Source organism: Zea mays, chromosome 5 (assembly GCF_902167145.1).
Source record: "Zea mays cultivar B73 chromosome 5, Zm-B73-REFERENCE-NAM-5.0, whole genome shotgun sequence".
In the NCBI taxonomy this organism is placed as follows: Eukaryota; Viridiplantae; Streptophyta; class Magnoliopsida; order Poales; family Poaceae; genus Zea; species Zea mays.
The window spans coordinates 212,315,796-212,332,492 of NC_050100.1; the positions used below are offsets into that span (position 1 = coordinate 212,315,796).

The 16,697-nt window shown below is 46.9% G+C and overlaps 4 protein-coding genes across 4 annotated transcripts; 1 reads left to right on the forward strand and 3 right to left on the reverse strand.

Annotated features, from left to right (window-relative positions):
- Nucleotides 1–24: 24 nt before the first annotated feature.
- Nucleotides 25–1,672, reverse strand: LOC103627672 (Uclacyanin-2). The gene is made up of 3 exons (NM_001351731.1): nt 1,534–1,672; nt 425–640; nt 25–339 (listed from the first exon to the last, which is right to left on the reverse strand). The coding sequence occupies exons 1-3, from the start codon at nt 1,537–1,539 to the stop codon at nt 295–297; spliced, it is 267 nt and encodes an 88-aa protein (NP_001338660.1). The 5' UTR covers nt 1,540–1,672; the 3' UTR covers nt 25–294.
- A 404-nt stretch (nt 1,673–2,076) lies between these two features.
- On the reverse strand, nt 2,077–3,160 carry LOC103627676 (uncharacterized). The gene is made up of 2 exons (NM_001157101.2): nt 2,876–3,160; nt 2,077–2,749 (listed from the first exon to the last, which is right to left on the reverse strand). The coding sequence occupies exons 1-2, from the start codon at nt 3,066–3,068 to the stop codon at nt 2,262–2,264; spliced, it is 681 nt and encodes a 226-aa protein (NP_001150573.2). The 5' UTR covers nt 3,069–3,160; the 3' UTR covers nt 2,077–2,261.
- A 2,496-nt stretch (nt 3,161–5,656) lies between these two features.
- Nucleotides 5,657–8,167, forward strand: LOC100383580 (uncharacterized). The gene is made up of 3 exons (NM_001176228.1): nt 5,657–6,071; nt 6,651–7,010; nt 7,432–8,167. Exons 1-3 carry the CDS (start codon nt 5,694–5,696, stop codon nt 7,807–7,809), a joined length of 1,116 nt encoding a protein of 371 aa, NP_001169699.1. The 5' UTR covers nt 5,657–5,693; the 3' UTR covers nt 7,810–8,167.
- A 1,784-nt stretch (nt 8,168–9,951) lies between these two features.
- On the reverse strand, nt 9,952–11,096 carry LOC542498 (leafy cotyledon). Its single transcript, NM_001112048.2, has one exon. It carries the CDS (start codon nt 11,037–11,039, stop codon nt 10,203–10,205), a length of 837 nt encoding a protein of 278 aa, NP_001105518.1. The 5' UTR covers nt 11,040–11,096; the 3' UTR covers nt 9,952–10,202.
- Between the last annotated feature and the right edge of the window lie 5,601 nt (nt 11,097–16,697).

Below are 16,697 nucleotides of genomic sequence, written 5' to 3' on the forward strand. Positions count from 1 at the left end.
TGGCCATAGCATTGCAGGGGGAGGATTGAGGAGTAGCTCAGATTCACTGATAACGTTGAGGAAGGGTTACACCATAGAGAAGGGGCCAGAAAAGAAAATTACAAGCAGACATCAGCTTGAACTGATGGTATACACAGCTAAGAACGCTATAAGCAGACACCCATCAGAGTAATTTTCTCATTTGCAATGGCTATACATAGAGCCCCTGTCACTGGCAAGCAGTATAGGATTGAATTCGAAGAGCTACGCATAACCATCACAGAAACTGCAGCACTGCACGGCTCATTAGCTTCCTCAAGACTGTGTGGGACTGGGCGAGACACAGCAGAACCATTTCTTCTGCAAGTTGGGAGGGATCACAACGCATGCATGATTATGACTAGCCCAGGAATGGCCGAATCTACGAGATGGTTTGGACGCATACCGATGCGTTGGTCCTGGAGCTGTAGGAGGTCATCTTCTCGTCCCTGGACCTGGAGTCCTTGCTGTCGGCCGACGCCGACCTGTCCCTGATGTGGCCTTGGGCCGGGGCTTTCTTCTCATCCCTGGCCTTGCTGAAGATCACCGTGAACCCGTCGGCAGAGGCCGGGTTGTTCACGTCCCATTCGCCGAACTTGGGTATAGTGCGGCCAGTGTCGTCCTTCACAAAAACAACATGCCAGCTGATCAGTGCAACAGCTATTGCTATGTGAATGTATATATAATGCTACTTCCTCGCTCCTGATTAGAGCGTCGGATTCGTCGGTGTCTTGCCCTGGGGGAACCATTTTTCAGGGCTAAATTTTGTAGGAAATCAGACAGCAGATTCCGTATGCATGGATGCATGGCTTGTCAATAAGATCGCTCAACGGTCTAAAAGTGAGGGATCAGGAACCAGGCACATGTTGTTGATCATGACATGCTTGCCAATTTGAATGAACAAGCGTTGTTAATACTCATCAGTTACCCATTTTGCCAAACTGGTGGACCTTATCATCGTAAATTTCGTAATATCCATAGCTAGATATTCATCCCTGCATTTAGGTACCAATTTGCTAAGATCCGTTTGTTTCTCGAAATTAGAATCTAACTCGTGGAGTAGATTATTTTTTTAGAATGTGACATTCTACGGTTTTCAAAGTATATACGTAAGTTTATCTTAAATTCATGTGTTGAGAGATGAAAATTAATTTTATAGATTTACTTTTCGAATGTACAACTTATAACACACTTTTATATTTGATTTTCCATAAATGTAGTATATAACTATCTCTCATATGATTTTTAGCATAATATACAAATATATATACAAATATATTAATTTAATTAGTTTGTGTCTAAATTATAATTATTAGAATGTAATTCAATTCCAACAAAACAAACGGTGCTTAAAATTGCATGCCACCCTAATGCGACAAGCATGTTTTCGTCATGCGTGATACATCAAAACCATCTCCAATTCCAAGCAAAGTATAGACGAATGCAAGCCTTAAGAAATAACAAAGGCAGCAACGAAGTGATCGATTATAATGCACACAGGAGATTCGCACTCACCGACATAGGTGCCGCAGCGTCCTTCAGCCGGAGTCGCAGAAAATTTTGCCCTTGCTGATCCGACGCGCTAGGGTTTCTGGGGGCAAAATTTTCCCCGGGGCCCGGGATGAGAGGGGAAGGACTGGCCACAACCACAAACAACAGGAGGCGACGAAGCAGATCGAACGCAACAGCAGCATCCTACGCGTATCTTATATACCCTATTAATGGAATGTTTTGCATGCAAAAGCTACCTAAAATTGATCAACATTTAAACAATAAGGTCTCCTGTCTGTCATATGGGTAGAACTAAAATAAAAGAATAAATCAAGACATGTCTTTTCTTCGCAAATGCGAAAGAACTGTTTACCATCTGATAACTCAATAAGACAACTCACAATCAGTTCTACTCTTCGCTCGAAAAGGGGCAAACTTAGTACCAAAAGACTTTTACATCAGTGAATTAAAGTACGTCGCAGGAATTGAACCTGTTCAATAAAACTGGAATTGAACAAATCTACGTCGTTAGATAAGGGAACAAAGAGCTTAAGGTTGACAAGGGTAGATTAGATTAATCATCCATTTATTGAATGACACAAGTCTTTCACTCATCAAACTAAGCATGCGACTGTGGCCAGTGGCCCTACCAACTCTAACCGATCAAGACGTAGTCGGAAAACTAACAATACTTCCTAAACCGATGGCATGCGCTACGAGTATGGATCCAGAAAACAGAATTAATTGTACGTTCAAACCACCAGCACGGACAGGGTGATGGCACTGGCAACCAAGACCACAAGCCCCACAGCAACGGACGACACGACGCCAAGCACGCGCCTAGACGCACCACCGCTGGCCTGCGGCAGCGGGCTTGGGCTCGGGGCTGCAGAAGCCGAAGCGGAACCAGAGCCGCCGATCGACGGCGCGGCGGGTGAGGAGGCCGGGCGCGGGCTGGGCGCGCCACTGCCACTACCACCGACGGCTGGCGGCATCGCCGGCGCCGGCGCCATAGCGGGGGCGCCGTACAGCGCGGATGGGGCCCTGACCCGCACGATCATCCGCTGCCCGGCCTCGCAGTGGCCCGCGACGCCGCTGACGAAGTAGAGCGGGCCGTAGCGGTCCAGCGTGAACTTGGTGTCGCCGCCCGTGAACCGGCTCAGCGGGATCGCCGTGCCGCACTGCTTGTAGTCGTCGTGGGCCACCAGCAGCACCGAGTCGTCGTTGGCGTACTTGAAATCTGCATGCTCCACGCGCCACACATCGACGATCAAACACGCGCATCCCATCGGAAAGTGTAGAGAGATAGAGAGAGAGGTTACAGGCAGGGTGCAAGGATGATCGATCAAGTGTGTTTATTAATTACTCAGGACGTCGCCGACTTGGAAGCGGTTCCTCTTTGCCCAGTGGTTGTACGTCTCGGTGCCATTGGCCGGCACCGTCCACCCCCGCTCGTCGCCGACCTTAAACACCGCCGGCGGAAGTGACAGAACCGATGCAACAAGGAGGGCGCAGGAGACGGCGAACACGGCGAAGTGGAGGATGACCGCCATCGGCATGCAGATGCAGCGCCCCCACGCGATCGTACCACAGCGTGTGGCCAAGTGAATGGTGTGTGGAGGTATCTAGAGGAAGTGGGCGAGTGAGCACTGACCAGTATATGGGGCTGCAGGGTGTTATAAAGACCTATCTAGATAGACGGATCGGAAGGGAGCGGCGGCGGCGGCGAACGTGGATGACGTGGAGTGGTGGACTGCGTACGTGCGAAATGCTCGGGGCAGTTTGCAGCCGTGGGGAAGAGACGTTGCTTCTCCTGGAGCCGTTGGTTGGAGCTTCCCGGCGCCCATTTGGACGGCCCGTGATTGGTGCTTGACTTGGTAAGAGCTAGTACGGGCGAACGGAGAGATTGGTGCGTGGCAGTTCAGATTTCATCCTCGGTTTTATTACCCATTTTATTAGCGCCGGGCTCAGGAAGTGACTCACAAGTTATAACCAGACAAGTAGTCAAAGTTGCGAAGGAAACCCGTACGCATTGTATAGTTGGGTTCAGCTTTCTTTTTGGGCCGCTTTAACCAGGAAGTTTGGGCTGTTTTCCTTACGGCATTGGCCTGGTTAGAACCTTATAGATAGATACTAATTGTTAGGAGCTAACATTAGTTGAGGGATTTGTAATTCTACCATCCTTGGGCAGTGGGCTTCCCTAATATGCCATTGGTTCAGTAAATCATAAATACATACGGACCCACAAATTATAAACACAGATGATATAATAGCAAAGAAACATCACTTGATGGTTGCAAATTTGCAAATAGTTTAAATTATAGGTTCTAAACCCCTTATCTAAACTTCTAGCTAATTATTAGCTTAATCTCAACCAAAAATATGTTTACTACCTAATCTAATTTAACTAAAACTATCTAAAAAGTACTAAAAGACTAGCATGTATTTTATCCATGCAGAGGACCACACACCTCTCAACTCATGCATGATACCGAAGTGTTCAATAATGTTTTGTACAAATATACCAAGAAATTCTAACATCATCCTCATCATGAACTGAAATACTTTGTTTTATATTTTTACTGTTAATTCATGGTTAATTTACAAACATGTTTGTTGTTATTTTCTAGTTTTCTAGCTTATGTAAAAAAGACCTAGTTGGCTAGAGATATTCTAACCATGAAGGGTGTACCATACAGAAGAATAAAGAACCATCCATCTGAGTTTCGACAAGATCCAAGAAGTGGAGGAAAAGAAAAAATTTCAAATTATTTTACCATTCATCATCGAGTGTTCATTTTGTGTACTCAAGATAAAATGATATGTTGCACCTACCATTGTATCTAATCGTAAAACAAACAAAATAATACTTCTTTGAATGGCCCTACATAACTTTATTAAGTGTTATGGCGGATGCGGACTTTGAAGGTGTGATAATTACAAAAAAAAAATCCCGTGGTGACGTTTTTTTTTGTCTCAAGAACATGATGATAAAGAACAAGGTATAAATGAGTTTCATGATAAAATTGTAGACGCTTTGTTCAACGTGCGAGGATGACCACTGGGGTACCTATTTATTTTCTAAAATTGTTCAATTTATACCAATGTTTAAGGTGTTTGTATGTTTTTTTTACAAATTCATGTTACTCGTTTCACATTTGGACTTTAAAATCCACTCAGTTTTAAATACAAACTAATCAGATACCCGTACATTGCTACAATTTCTATATATCACAAGTCTAAATTTTGTTTTAATAAAACATAAAAAATATGTGTATTTTGTTGGTTAGGTGAGTATTGATGTGAATTTAAGGCACGTTTGGTTCGCTGACTAATTTGCCATATTTTGCCACACTTTTGTGCCTAAGGTTAGTTATTCAATACAAACAACTAACCTTAGCTAAACTGTGGCATAGTTAGTCACAAACCAAACCGGCCCTTAACAAACCAAACCGGCCCTTAATAACTGAGGTTTAAACCTCCACTTGTATACAATTTTACCACACTTTTGTATAAAAATAGGAAGGGAAAGAGTTACACTTTCAACCCTCAAACTGTGAAAACTAATGTTTATATAGTAGAGAAAAGAGACAACAATAAAGGAAAAAAAGCAATTAGAGGCTCTATGGTAACTAGCACTACCAATTAAGGGTGTGTTTGGTTTGACTTTTGGCTTTGGCTTTTGCCTCCCTAAAAGTCAAAAGCCAACCAAAGGGCTGGATCCAGGAAGCAGTTTTTTCTAAAAGCCTATTTTCTCGTAGTGCAAATCTGAAAGCACCCCTAGACCTGCTTTTAGTGGCTTTTCGGATGAAACTGTGAAAACATATATCGAAGATTTTTTAACGATTTTTAGTGGTTTACACCAAACGGTTTTTAGTTTTTTAACAACTTACAGTCTACAACAGCTTTTTTTATAGCTCATAGCCTACAATAACTTTTTTTACGACCACAGCCCAACCAAACAGATACTGATTTGCTTTCGGGACGAAAATAGGATCCGTAAGATTCATAATCACTGCGAGAACACGGGTTTCCAGTGAACCGCCCAAAGGTTATTTCGGTCAAGTCGCTTCTCTCAGTGGAAACCCAAAAACCCTCTTCGAAGTTCGATCCCAGGGCCGCTCCGGCGGCGGCGGCGCGTTGAGATGGCTGACACTGACAGCGCGGAGACCGAGAAAGAGAAGATGGTAGCGGATGATGGGGGCAAGCCCGCAGAGCTCTCGAAGAGCGCGAGGAAGAAGCTGCAGAAGCAGGAGCGGCAGGCGGAACGTAAAGCGGCCCGAAAAGCGGCGGAGAAGGAGCGACGGCGCGCCGACATAGAGCGGCGGAGGCGTGAGTGGGAGGACGCTCTTGCCGCCGCGCCGTCGGATGAGGCCCGGGCCGAGATGGTGGCGGCGCGGCGGGAGACGCGGCGCGAGCGGGTGGGCCGGCGGGCGGAGGAGCGCGGGGCGCGAGCTGACCGGCTCAGGCGCGCGGCTGAGGGCGCGGGCCAGAAGGTGGTGCTGGACCTCGAGTTTGCGGACCTTATGAGGCCCAACGAGATTCATAGCCTCACGCAGCAGGTAAAATTGCCGCTCTCTTGTTAGTATGCTTTGAACTCAATGAAACGTTGAATGATAGCCTGCATGATTCTTGAGGGAGCCTATAACTGAGTAGTTTATGTGAAGCTACTGACAGATTTTGATATATGGAATTGTGGATTATCTACTAGATGTGTTTGTAAGATCTCATAATTTGGTAAACTAAGCCTTTTATCAAGACTTGTTAACTGTTAAACTGTTCCCTTTTATCAAAATATGTATTTGAAGTGTCTGTGCAAACGCTGTAAAATGTAAATTGACTACAAAGTGCAGACTAGCTAGGGAAACATTTACGGCATTCGTCTACAAAACCACACCTAATCTCATTGTACTAATTAGTGAGTTTGTGGTCATATCCAATGCCATTCTTGGAGGCTCTGTGCCCTTGTTTTTCTCGAGTTTTTTACAGCAAGTTTGTGAGAAGGGCACTAGTACCAATGTCTGCATTACATATTGTTGTAAAATATCTCTGTCCAGCTCCAATGCTCCATATCTTCTGCAAGCACAAAATTTAATATTACCTTGTGAAATATTTTACAAATGAACTGATGTGTGTTACAGATTATGTACTGCTATGCAGTGAATGGGAGATCTGCAAACCCAGCTCACCTGTGGCTGACAGGTTGCAGTGGTGAAATGGCGACCCATCTTCAGAGAATTCCTGGGTATGATAAGTGGATCATTGAAAGGGCGGCCAGGCCTTATATTGAAGCATTTGAAGACCGTAAAGAAAACCTCGTGTATCTTACAGCAGATGCTGAGACAGTGCTTGATGATCTAGACATGTCGAAAATATACATCATCGGCGGCCTGGTGGATCGAAACAGATGGAAAGGCATAACACTGAAGAAGTCAGCTGAGCAGGGAATTCAATCTGCAAAGCTTCCTATTGGAAACTACCTAAAAATGTCAAGTTCTCAGGTGACTGTATAACCGTTTGGACCTTTCATATGATTTTTTTTTTGTTAACTCACCTTTCAATAACCTTGTGTCCGAAGGCATCATCCTCTGTTTCAAATTTGTTTCTGTACCCACTATATTCTTTTGAAATGTTCCAATATGCCCATATATTGTGGTGGCGTCTTGCTGTGCGTTTTGCTGCTTTTCTGAATATTCAAACTTGAATGCACACTGGACAAGTGAGCGCAATGTATTTCTATCCATGCTTGTTATAAGGTACTGCCACAAGTTGCCAGATTATGTCCATTGAACTGTCTGATTATCTTGTTATCTCATTCGTTACTTGTATTCATGAAAAGGTCGTTTGGCTTTAGAATATCTGATCTCTCTGGAGTAGTTTGTACTAAGAGTACTGATCTCGTGTGTATCGATAACCATGCAGGTTCTTACAGTTAACCAAGTGTTTGAGATAATGTTGAAGTTTGTGGAAACAAGGGACTGGAAGACGGCATTCTTCCATGTGATTCCACAAAGGAAGCGAGGAGAAGCTGAGACCAGAGATGACGTGGAAAAAGGAGGCCTGGATGACAACGATGGCGCCGCCGAAGGGGCTGCAGATGGAGACCATTCCGAGGAAGACCTGAACAAGGGCTTCGGTGAGGAGGAGGACGATGATGGGGACGAAGAGCTGGAAGAGGAAGAAGCAGATGTCTCCAACAAGAGGCAGTGTGTTAGAGTTGAAAACGGGGAAGCTGGGGATGCCACCGTAGCAGAGGTGGAACCAAACAACGGCGGCGGCGGCGGGGGCGGGGACCGCTGAACAGTGAACAGCACCACCACGTTTGTCGCTAACTCGCTATTTTCACAACAGCATCGGTATTGGATTTTTGAGCGTTGTCTCTGGCATTTTTCATGTATTTTAGGGCTAGTTTGGCAAATTCATTTTTCCAAGTGATTCCGATTTTCCTAAGGTAAAATGAACTAATTTCCTTGGAAAAATGAAAAAAAAAATCACTAGTAAAAATGGGATTGCCAAACTGTCCTTTATTAGACAATTTCTGCCGTACTCTACTCGGAACTGAATAACTGACCAGCTTAGTTAAAGTTAAAGCAGGCCAATGAATCGAGCAATGGTGACAGGAACTGATGAACAGCGAAGCTCACGTTTGTTTCTCTTTCGTATATGACAGCATTAGTTTTTGTTTTCCTTTTTTCAGCGTTTTCTCTGGTATTTATGTATTTTAAACAATTTATGTTGTGTATTTGGAACTGGCGATCTTGTTGCTGTCATTTTACTATAGTGCGTCCATTGGCTCGCAACCTGGTGACTGGTGGTGTCATTCATCTTTTTTCAGAAAAATGCGTACTCGTTCCTTGCAGTTGTTGCAGTATCGGAAACGGCTGAATGCGCCTTTTGTTGTCTCAAAAAATGTACTAGAATGAATTTGGTTGTCTAGACTCTAGAATGAAGGGGGGTCCGAGATTTGACAAAACCGTACAGTACCAGCCCACGAGGCCACGACCACGATGGAGCCAAGCTTAGAGATGGCAACGGGTAAAAAATCGTTGGGTATTATTTGTCCAAACTCATACCCGCGAAAAAAAATATGCCCGCTAAAAAAACTCATACCCATGACGGGTATAAAATTTTGCTCAAACTCATATCCATGATGGTTTCGGGTACCCAACGGGTTTTCCATACCCACTAACATCAACATAAAAAATAATTCATCATGTAAATAACAATCAATACATTAATAAGATAGGATAAGAATAACAAGTGATAACTAATTTTAGCTTAAAATTTGTTACATGAAGTTTATTTCAATTAGAACATATTAAATTAATAATATTATGAGATATATTTATAAAGAATGATGATTTTAAGGTGGGTTTTAAAAACTCATAGGTTTACGGGTATGAGTAGTGGAAGAATAAACTCATGCCTACGTACCCGTTGGGTTTCCATTTGAATTCATTAACAAACTTATAGATAGAGAAATTGACTCAAGCCCATACTCTAATAGAGCAAAAACCCATCAGGTTTCGGATAGCAGGTACCCATCACCATCTCTAGCCGAGCTCTTCGTACCGTACAGTAACAATCGGCAACGCATAGGGTGCTGCCGCTGTATCTGTATGCTTGGCTACATGTAGATATTTCGTCACGCACCGACGACGCACGCAGACGCAGGCCGTGGGTGCAGCTGCAGCCGTGCGGCAACAAAAATAGACCTGACCTCACGCGGTCGTGCGTACGTAGAGAGAGAGAGAGAGAGAGCTCACAAAACAAGGCGAGCTGCGGTATTCAGTTCCCGAAGCGGTAGCGAGCAGAGCATGCACTGGAGCAGGGGAAACGAAACGCTGCGATGCATGCATGCAGCCTGCACAGCCACAGCAGCAGCCAGAAGCCTCCACTGCACGTAGGAATCAGATCGGTGATGTGTTTTCGATACGCGGGACCCACTCTAGTTTTGGAAATCCTGCACGTACATGCCGGCCGGCAGAATCAAAGCGGAAGCTGCGGGATCGCCGGCACTTGTCGCGGGCGCCTCGCTGCAGCCGCGCACGCCACCGTGGAACTTGGTCACGCGCCTACGCGCAATAGTCCAGAGTCAAGAACATGCGCCGCCACCGTCCGTCGTGCTTCCTCCCGCGCGTCGCAAGCCACGAACACCTCACCTACAGGCTATAGCAGCAGGCCAGCAGCTAGAACGACGAAGGGCTTTAAAGACAAACCATGCATCACACTCGAACGACGAATATGTAGCTGCCGTACCGCCGCCGTACGTACGTGTAGTATGCATGTACGTATAGAAGGGAGTACAACAAAAGATCCGCTAGGTCTAGACCTCCAGAGAAGACTGTTGCGTTAAACGATCATCAAGGATGATATAATTGTGCTAGGAGCGGAACTGCGCAGAAGACACACACGAACAGTCGTCAGTCTAAAAAGCGTGCATGAAATAATCTCATCGGATGGTTTACCCCGGCCCTAAAACAACACACTGGCAAGCATTGAACACTTCTACGACTGCTAAGAAACTAGAGACTGAAGGAAGATACTAAGTTGCTAGCCGGCCGGGACAGAATCACAGTACAACTTAAACAGGAGAGCTAGCCGCCGATACGTACGTGCATGCGTGTACAATACAGCGTACGTTCAGATCAGCAGATCGATGGCTTGCTCAAGTCGAACGACGTACGAACTAGCTACTTGTACGCGAACGGGTGCGGGTGCTCCAAGCCGCCGCTGCCCTGCGGTGTGTGCGACGCGCTCCCGCCACCGCCGCCACTGCCACTGCCGTCGCCGCTCCCGCCGTTGCCGGGCGCGTACGCGGCGCCTCCATAGTATGCAGCCATGGCGTGCTCACCGCCGTACGTGGGCTCGTACGCGTAAGGCAGGTAGTGGCTACTACCCTGTGGGTGTGGCATGAGGAACCCGCCGTGGTGAGGAGGCCCGGCCGGCGGGGGCACGGCCGTTCCCCCGTACATGGCGGCGTGCATCTGCATGTCGTGGTGGTGGTGGTGGTGCGGTAGCATGGCGGCTCCGGAGACTGGCCCGCGGGACTTGAGCATCGCCGCTGGCGACATGGAGTGCGGGTGGTGGTCGCCGCCGCGCGATGGGGCGGCCCCCGGGACGAGCCCGACGCCGCGCGCGTCGCCCTCGAACTCGCGGTAGCGGTGGAGGTAGGCGCCGAGCGGCTCGACGTAGTCGTCGAAGCCGAGGCGGCTCATGGCCCACAGCACGTCCTCGGCGGTGATGGTCTTGCGCTGCTCCCGCTGGCACCGCTCGTTGGCCTCCCCCGTGATGAAGCTGATGTACTCCGACACGCACTCCTGGATCGTCTCCTTGGCGTCGTCCGAGATCTTGGCGTGCGCCGGCAGCACGCGCCGCATGATGCGGATCACGTTCGCGATCGGCATCAGCCGGTCCTGCTCGCGGATCGCCGGCGCCGCATGCTGCTGAGCAGCGCCGCCATTGTTGGCGCCGCCCGCCGCCGAGCCATTCTCCGCGCCGGCGGCAGGGAGGAAGCTGCTGGAGTCCATTGGCTCTCGCTACTACCTGAAGCTAGCTAGGGTTATCGCGCGCTCGTGGTGTGGTGGATGGAGTAGTGGCTACTGGTTTGTGTGTGTCGTTCTTGTGATGTGTGAGGATACGTTAAATATAGGAGGCTACGATGTGTTGACCAGGGGTAGCAAGCACAGGCTACTACTCTAGCTACCGTCTACCGAGGCACGCCAAGGGACGGACGATGGCATGCATGATGCATGCGCACCAGCGCGCGCCTGTTGGTGTGACGAGTGGCGGAGGATTCTGTGAAGTACTGCTCCGTCGACCGTCGTCGTCTGCGTGCGTGGCCGATCGAGTTGTCACACGCGGAAGATGGAACGTGAAAATATGGATGAATTGGGCAGTACTGTTGTTGTAGTAGTATATCATTGTACTGTGTCAGAGATATATGTGTGCTTGGTTCAACGTACATACTCCTACGTCGTAGTGCAGGGTAATACGCGCGGAGTACATTTCAGACGTTCGTGGCACGTGTGCCTAAATTTTCTGCACAATATAAGGCTATTGTAAAACATACAGGAAATAAATAAAAACATCTATATAGGAAATAAATAAAAACATCTATTATTGGCTATTGTAAACCATTGATTTCTACTCACTCCGTCCTAGGATATAAAGCCTAACCACATTTAGTTCTTGTTCCACAATATAAGGCGTATGTACATCAATGCAGTGATATAGACATAATTAAGTATATTTTTTGGTCTTTGAATCAGAGTTAATTACACCTTATATAATGCGACGGATGGAGTATTAGCTATTACAGTGGCGGAGCTACGTAAAATCGACGTGTCGGGCCACTTTATAAAAATTTAAGTTTACTTTTAAAGGTTGTTAATATATTATACGACGAAATATATTGTTAAAATTATAATATACCATAATATACTATAAAAATTGATTAAAATAGTATGTATTCAATTCAGCATAAAAATACAACAAACTTGATAAAAAGATAAAAGTACCTAGTTAATAACTTCATAAACATTAGCGTGTGAATGGAAACCTATGATATAGCCGGCAGGGATTGATCTGTTGCCTACCAGTGCGTACGTGCTCCTCATTGCTGCATGTAGAGTTTTCAGGAAAGAGTGTGTGACGATTCACTCTTATTCTCAGACTATTCCAACCGATTAGCATTTTCAATGTCAGAATACATCAAGTACTAAGTGATCAACAAATTCTCCTTTAGGCAGGACCAGTAGGAGCACGGATATGTGGGGGTGGACGTGGACCTGCCTGGCGCCGGCTCGGGGGTGAGGCGAACCGCGGACGCCGGACCGGACGCCAGGACGCAGATCCGTGGAGGGCTGGAGGCGGAGCGCGTATCCTAGAGTGGAGGGCACTAACTCGCCACCGCTGCGCTGCTCGCTGCTCGGCGCCGGCAGCTCCCATGAGGCGTGGAGCGATGGAGGATTGACATTGAATGAACAGGCAAGGACCCACAGGACGTGTGCGCGACGGATTGAAGGAGCCAGCGAGGACAAGCAGCCGCCAGCTTGCCAGAACGTCAGGCATTGTTCCTGGGCTTGTGGGCCAATTTTTAGTGCTGAAAACGCCTAGGTCTAAACAAAAAAATTGGGCTACGCCCCGGGCCATGGCCCAGGTGGCCCAGGGTGCAAATCCGCCCCTGGGCTATTAGGCGATCGACACCAGTTAGCGCGACCAGAGCTAGCTAACTTCCATAGGCTGGATTATTAGCCAGCAAAAGTTAGCTAATTTTGATCTGCCATGCGCAAACTGACATAAGTTAGTGAGACTAGAGATAACTTCGTTAGTTGCGTATAGCCGATAGAAGAAGGTGATTTGATACTTAGGACTCGTAAGGATGTCTAAGACCTTTTAATCGACTAAAAGTAGTCGATTTAGTGCTCTAGGGCTATATATCCTCAAAAGATGTTTAAAAAATATTTTGAGATAGTTTTTTGAAGATTAGGAATCTTACAGAAGCGGCCCACGAACACGAGGTCAAGGGCTACACTTAAATACTTAATGGAGGTATTTTGTAAGAAAGCGCACATCATTCACTACCGGAATTCGCGCCTTTGCCGAGTGCCGGTGGCTTTGCCGAGTGCTTTTTATCGGGCACTCGTCAAAGCAGACTTTGCCGAGTGCCGGCAAAGTCCTGCGCTCGGTAAAGAGCTAGTTTACCGAGTGTAGGACACTCGGCACAGCCAAGCACTCGACAAAGACTTCTTTGCCGAGGGTCAAGCACTCGGCAAACATGGCTCTCGGCAAAGGGCCGTTAGCGGCCGTCTACAACTGACGGCCGTCAGTCTTTGCCGAGTGTCAAATATCTGGCTCTCGACAAACATAGTCTTTGCCGAGTGTCCTCTGTATACACTCGGCAAAGCATATTTTTATTTTTTTTATTTTGGTCACCAAACTTTTTGTGGTATGTTTCTACACTATGTAGACCTACATGTACCATTTTGGGACAATTATAACAGTGTTTTCTATAGCTAGTACATTTAGTTTGTTTATTTGAATTCTTCGGAAAATTCAGATTTGAACTGTAGGTCACTCGAAACTTGGAAAACCGTGAATGCAAAAATGATATCCATGCTACATAGCACAAGTTACGACCGATTTCAGGAGCGGACCAGAAACTTCGAGCACCATGCTCACTCAACATGACCGTAAACTTGCCATTCAGGTGTTTAAAAATTGTATAAAACAGAAACAAAGTCAGAAAATCATGAACCTTGTCCACGTGCCATGATATCATATGTAGAGGCTGTGATAAAAATTTGAAAAAGTTTCGAGAAATCTGTAACGCACTTTGTGTACAAACCTAAGAGATCCACATTGAAACTCTATGATTTCATGTGTGGTTCTCTTAGTTTTCTACACATAGTGTCTCACAACTTTCTCCAAATATTCTAAATTTTTTATCACAGACTCTACATATGATATCATGACATGTGGACAAGTTTCATGATTTTCTAAGTTTGTTTATGTTTTATAAATTTTTTAAACAGTTGTATGGCAAGTTCACGGCCATGTTGAGTGAGCATGGTGCTCGAAGTTTCCGGTCCGCTCCTGAAATCGGTCGTAACTTGTGCTATGTAGCATGGATATCATTTTTGCATGCACGGTTTTCCAAGTTTCAAGTGACCTGCAGTTCAAATCTGAATTTTCCGAAGAAATTCAAATAAACAAACTAAATGTACTAGCTATAGAAAACACTGTTATAATTGTCCTAAAATGGTACATGTAGGTCTATATAGTGTAGGAACATACCACAAAAATTTTGGTCGGCAAAATAAAAAAAAATGTACTTTGTCGAGTGTCCAACGAAGACACTCGGCAAAGACTCTCTTTGCCGAGTGCCAGCCCGGCAGCATTCGACAAAAACAATAAGTTAAGGTTTTGTCGAGTGTCTGTCAATCGGCACTCGGTAAAATGTATTTTAAAATTTTTAAAAAATGTTTTGCCGAGTGCCGGCGATCTGGCACTCGGCAAAGACGGCTTTGCCGAGTGCCAGGTCCGAGGCACTCGGCAAAATGTATTTTAAAATTTTTAAAAAATGCTTTGCCGAGTGCCCGCGATCTGGCACTCGGCAAAGCCGTCTTTGCCGAGTGCCAGGTCCGAGGCACTCGGCAAAATGGATTTTAAAATTTTTAAAAAATTCTTTGCCGAGTGCCCACGATCTGGCACTCGGCAAAGCCGTTGAATAATACTCTGGTCGTCTTCCTCTCTTCTTCTCTTCGCTCACTTCCTTTCTCTCTTCCCACGCCGCGCCCACGCCGCCACGACGCCGTCGGGCCGCTTCCCGTCGCCCCCACGCCGCCACCACGCCGCCGGGCCGCTTCCCGTCGCCCCCACGCCACCGGGCGCCGCGCCCCGCCCCCACGCCGCCAAGCGCCGCCGCCCACACTTCCACCAAGCGCCGCCGCCCCCCTGCCACCAAGCGCCGCCGCCCCTGCAGTGCCATCTCCGCCACTCCCCGCTCCGACCATCGACATCCTCCCTGCGCAGACCGAGGTTAGAATCATGTGTATTAGGATTTAATTCTTGTTAAGTTTGAATCATGCAAGTAGAAATAAATCTTTGAAAACCTTGTGCTCACTTGTTCTCAGCACTAGTTAGATTGCTCTATTACCTTTGGAGTGTATACTTTAGGTGAATTTTTTGTTACTGTGTGCATGTCAGCCATCGTGCTGTTAGTGTTATTTGCAGGTTTTAAAAACCTCAACGTACAGGAGAGGTGCTGTCGATTTTTTGTATTAATAGACTTGTGTTTCTTTTTTACAGAGAAGATACTTGTCTTCCTAGCCGCTACGGGTCTGCCTGCACCGTGTCGCGTCGCCACTGCACCGACACGCCACAGCCCCACTAGCCTGACTCCACCGCCACCCTAGGTATAACCTCTATTTCCGCATCATGGTCGTAGATCACGTAACCCAGTTAGCCGTCTCCCGTTCGAAAGAGATACGGTGTAGATATGCAGATCTTTGCATATCTACAAATGTATCAGTTTCGAATTGTCCACATTTTTTGGACAGCCCGCGGTTGCGTAGATGGTGTTTGTTTCCATGCTCTACTCCGGTCCGAGAAAGAGTTTCGGCGTCACCTCCCTGTTGTTCTCCGGACAGTACACTCTCCCTGCCAGGACGTGTATCCGGAGAACAGCGGGGAGGTGCTACCGAAATTCTATCTCGGATCGGAGTAGAGCATGGAAACTAACTCCATCTACGCAACCGCGGGTGGGATTAGGACCTATCCTCACCTATTAGAAGGTAGGAACGTAGTGTACATGCATTACATGTCTATATTAAACTATACTCGGTTATATATGTTAGAGGATGGAGGACCGTGAGTGGATGTACACGGGCCGCGTTCGACGTAATGATGTCACCCCAGAATGGATTAGGAAGACCGATGCTTTCGTGGAACGGGCATATGGCGAAGCTGCTAAAGGAGCTAGCCTAGTCCCTTGTTCGTGCAGCAAATGTGACAACCGGAAAAGAAAACCAAAGAAGGCCATGGTAGAACATATTTGGAAGAATGGATTTACGCCGGACTATACTCGGTGGATCTTCCATGGTGAAGCGCATCGCACGAGAGAGGAGGTGGTGAGACAACGCGTCGAGGATTACGATGCTGATGCCGGGGTAGGAGACATGTTGAACGACTATCACGAGGCACAGTTCGCCGAAGGACGTACGGAGGACGAGCCAGAGGCGACCGCAAAGGCATTCTACGACATGTTTGACGCGGCACAGAAACCCCTTCACGGCAAGACAAAGGTTTCTCAACTGGATGCCATTGGGCGTATAATGGCGTTCAAGTCGCAGTATAGCATGAGTCGAGACGCATTCGATGGTTTGTTGACAGTTATTGGCAGCCTGCTTCCGGAGGATCACGTTCTGCCAAAGAGCATGTACGAGGCACATAAACTCCTTCGTGCACTCAAGATGACGTATGAGCAGATACATGCTTGTCCGAAGGGCTGCGTCCTATTTAGGAAAGAACACACTGAGGCAAAGTACTGTCCGAAGTGTAAATCATCTAGGTTCATGGAGGTAGACTCTGGTGATGGACAGAAGAGGCAGCTCGACATCCCCGTGACAATCCTACGCCACCTTCCGTTCATACTGAGGATCCAGCGTCTATACATGATAGAGGAA

Coding starts and splice junctions, on each gene's coding strand:
- LOC103627672 (NM_001351731.1), bottom strand. Junction 340..424: donor GCTCCAGGACCAACGCATCG/GTATGCGTCCAA, acceptor CCCAACTTGCAG/AAGAAATGGTTCTGCTGTGT.
- LOC103627676 (NM_001157101.2), bottom strand. CDS start 3,068: ATGCCGATGGCGGTCATCCTCCACTTCGCCGTGTTCGCCGTCTCCTGC. Junction 2,750..2,875: donor CCAAGTCGGCGACGTCCTGA/GTAATTAATAAA, acceptor TGGAGCATGCAG/ATTTCAAGTACGCCAACGAC.
- LOC100383580 (NM_001176228.1), top strand. CDS start 5,694: ATGGTAGCGGATGATGGGGGCAAGCCCGCAGAGCTCTCGAAGAGCGCG. Junction 6,072..6,650: donor TTCATAGCCTCACGCAGCAG/GTAAAATTGCCG, acceptor TGTGTGTTACAG/ATTATGTACTGCTATGCAGT. Junction 7,011..7,431: donor TAAAAATGTCAAGTTCTCAG/GTGACTGTATAA, acceptor ATAACCATGCAG/GTTCTTACAGTTAACCAAGT.
- LOC542498 (NM_001112048.2), bottom strand. CDS start 11,039: ATGGACTCCAGCAGCTTCCTCCCTGCCGCCGGCGCGGAGAATGGCTCG.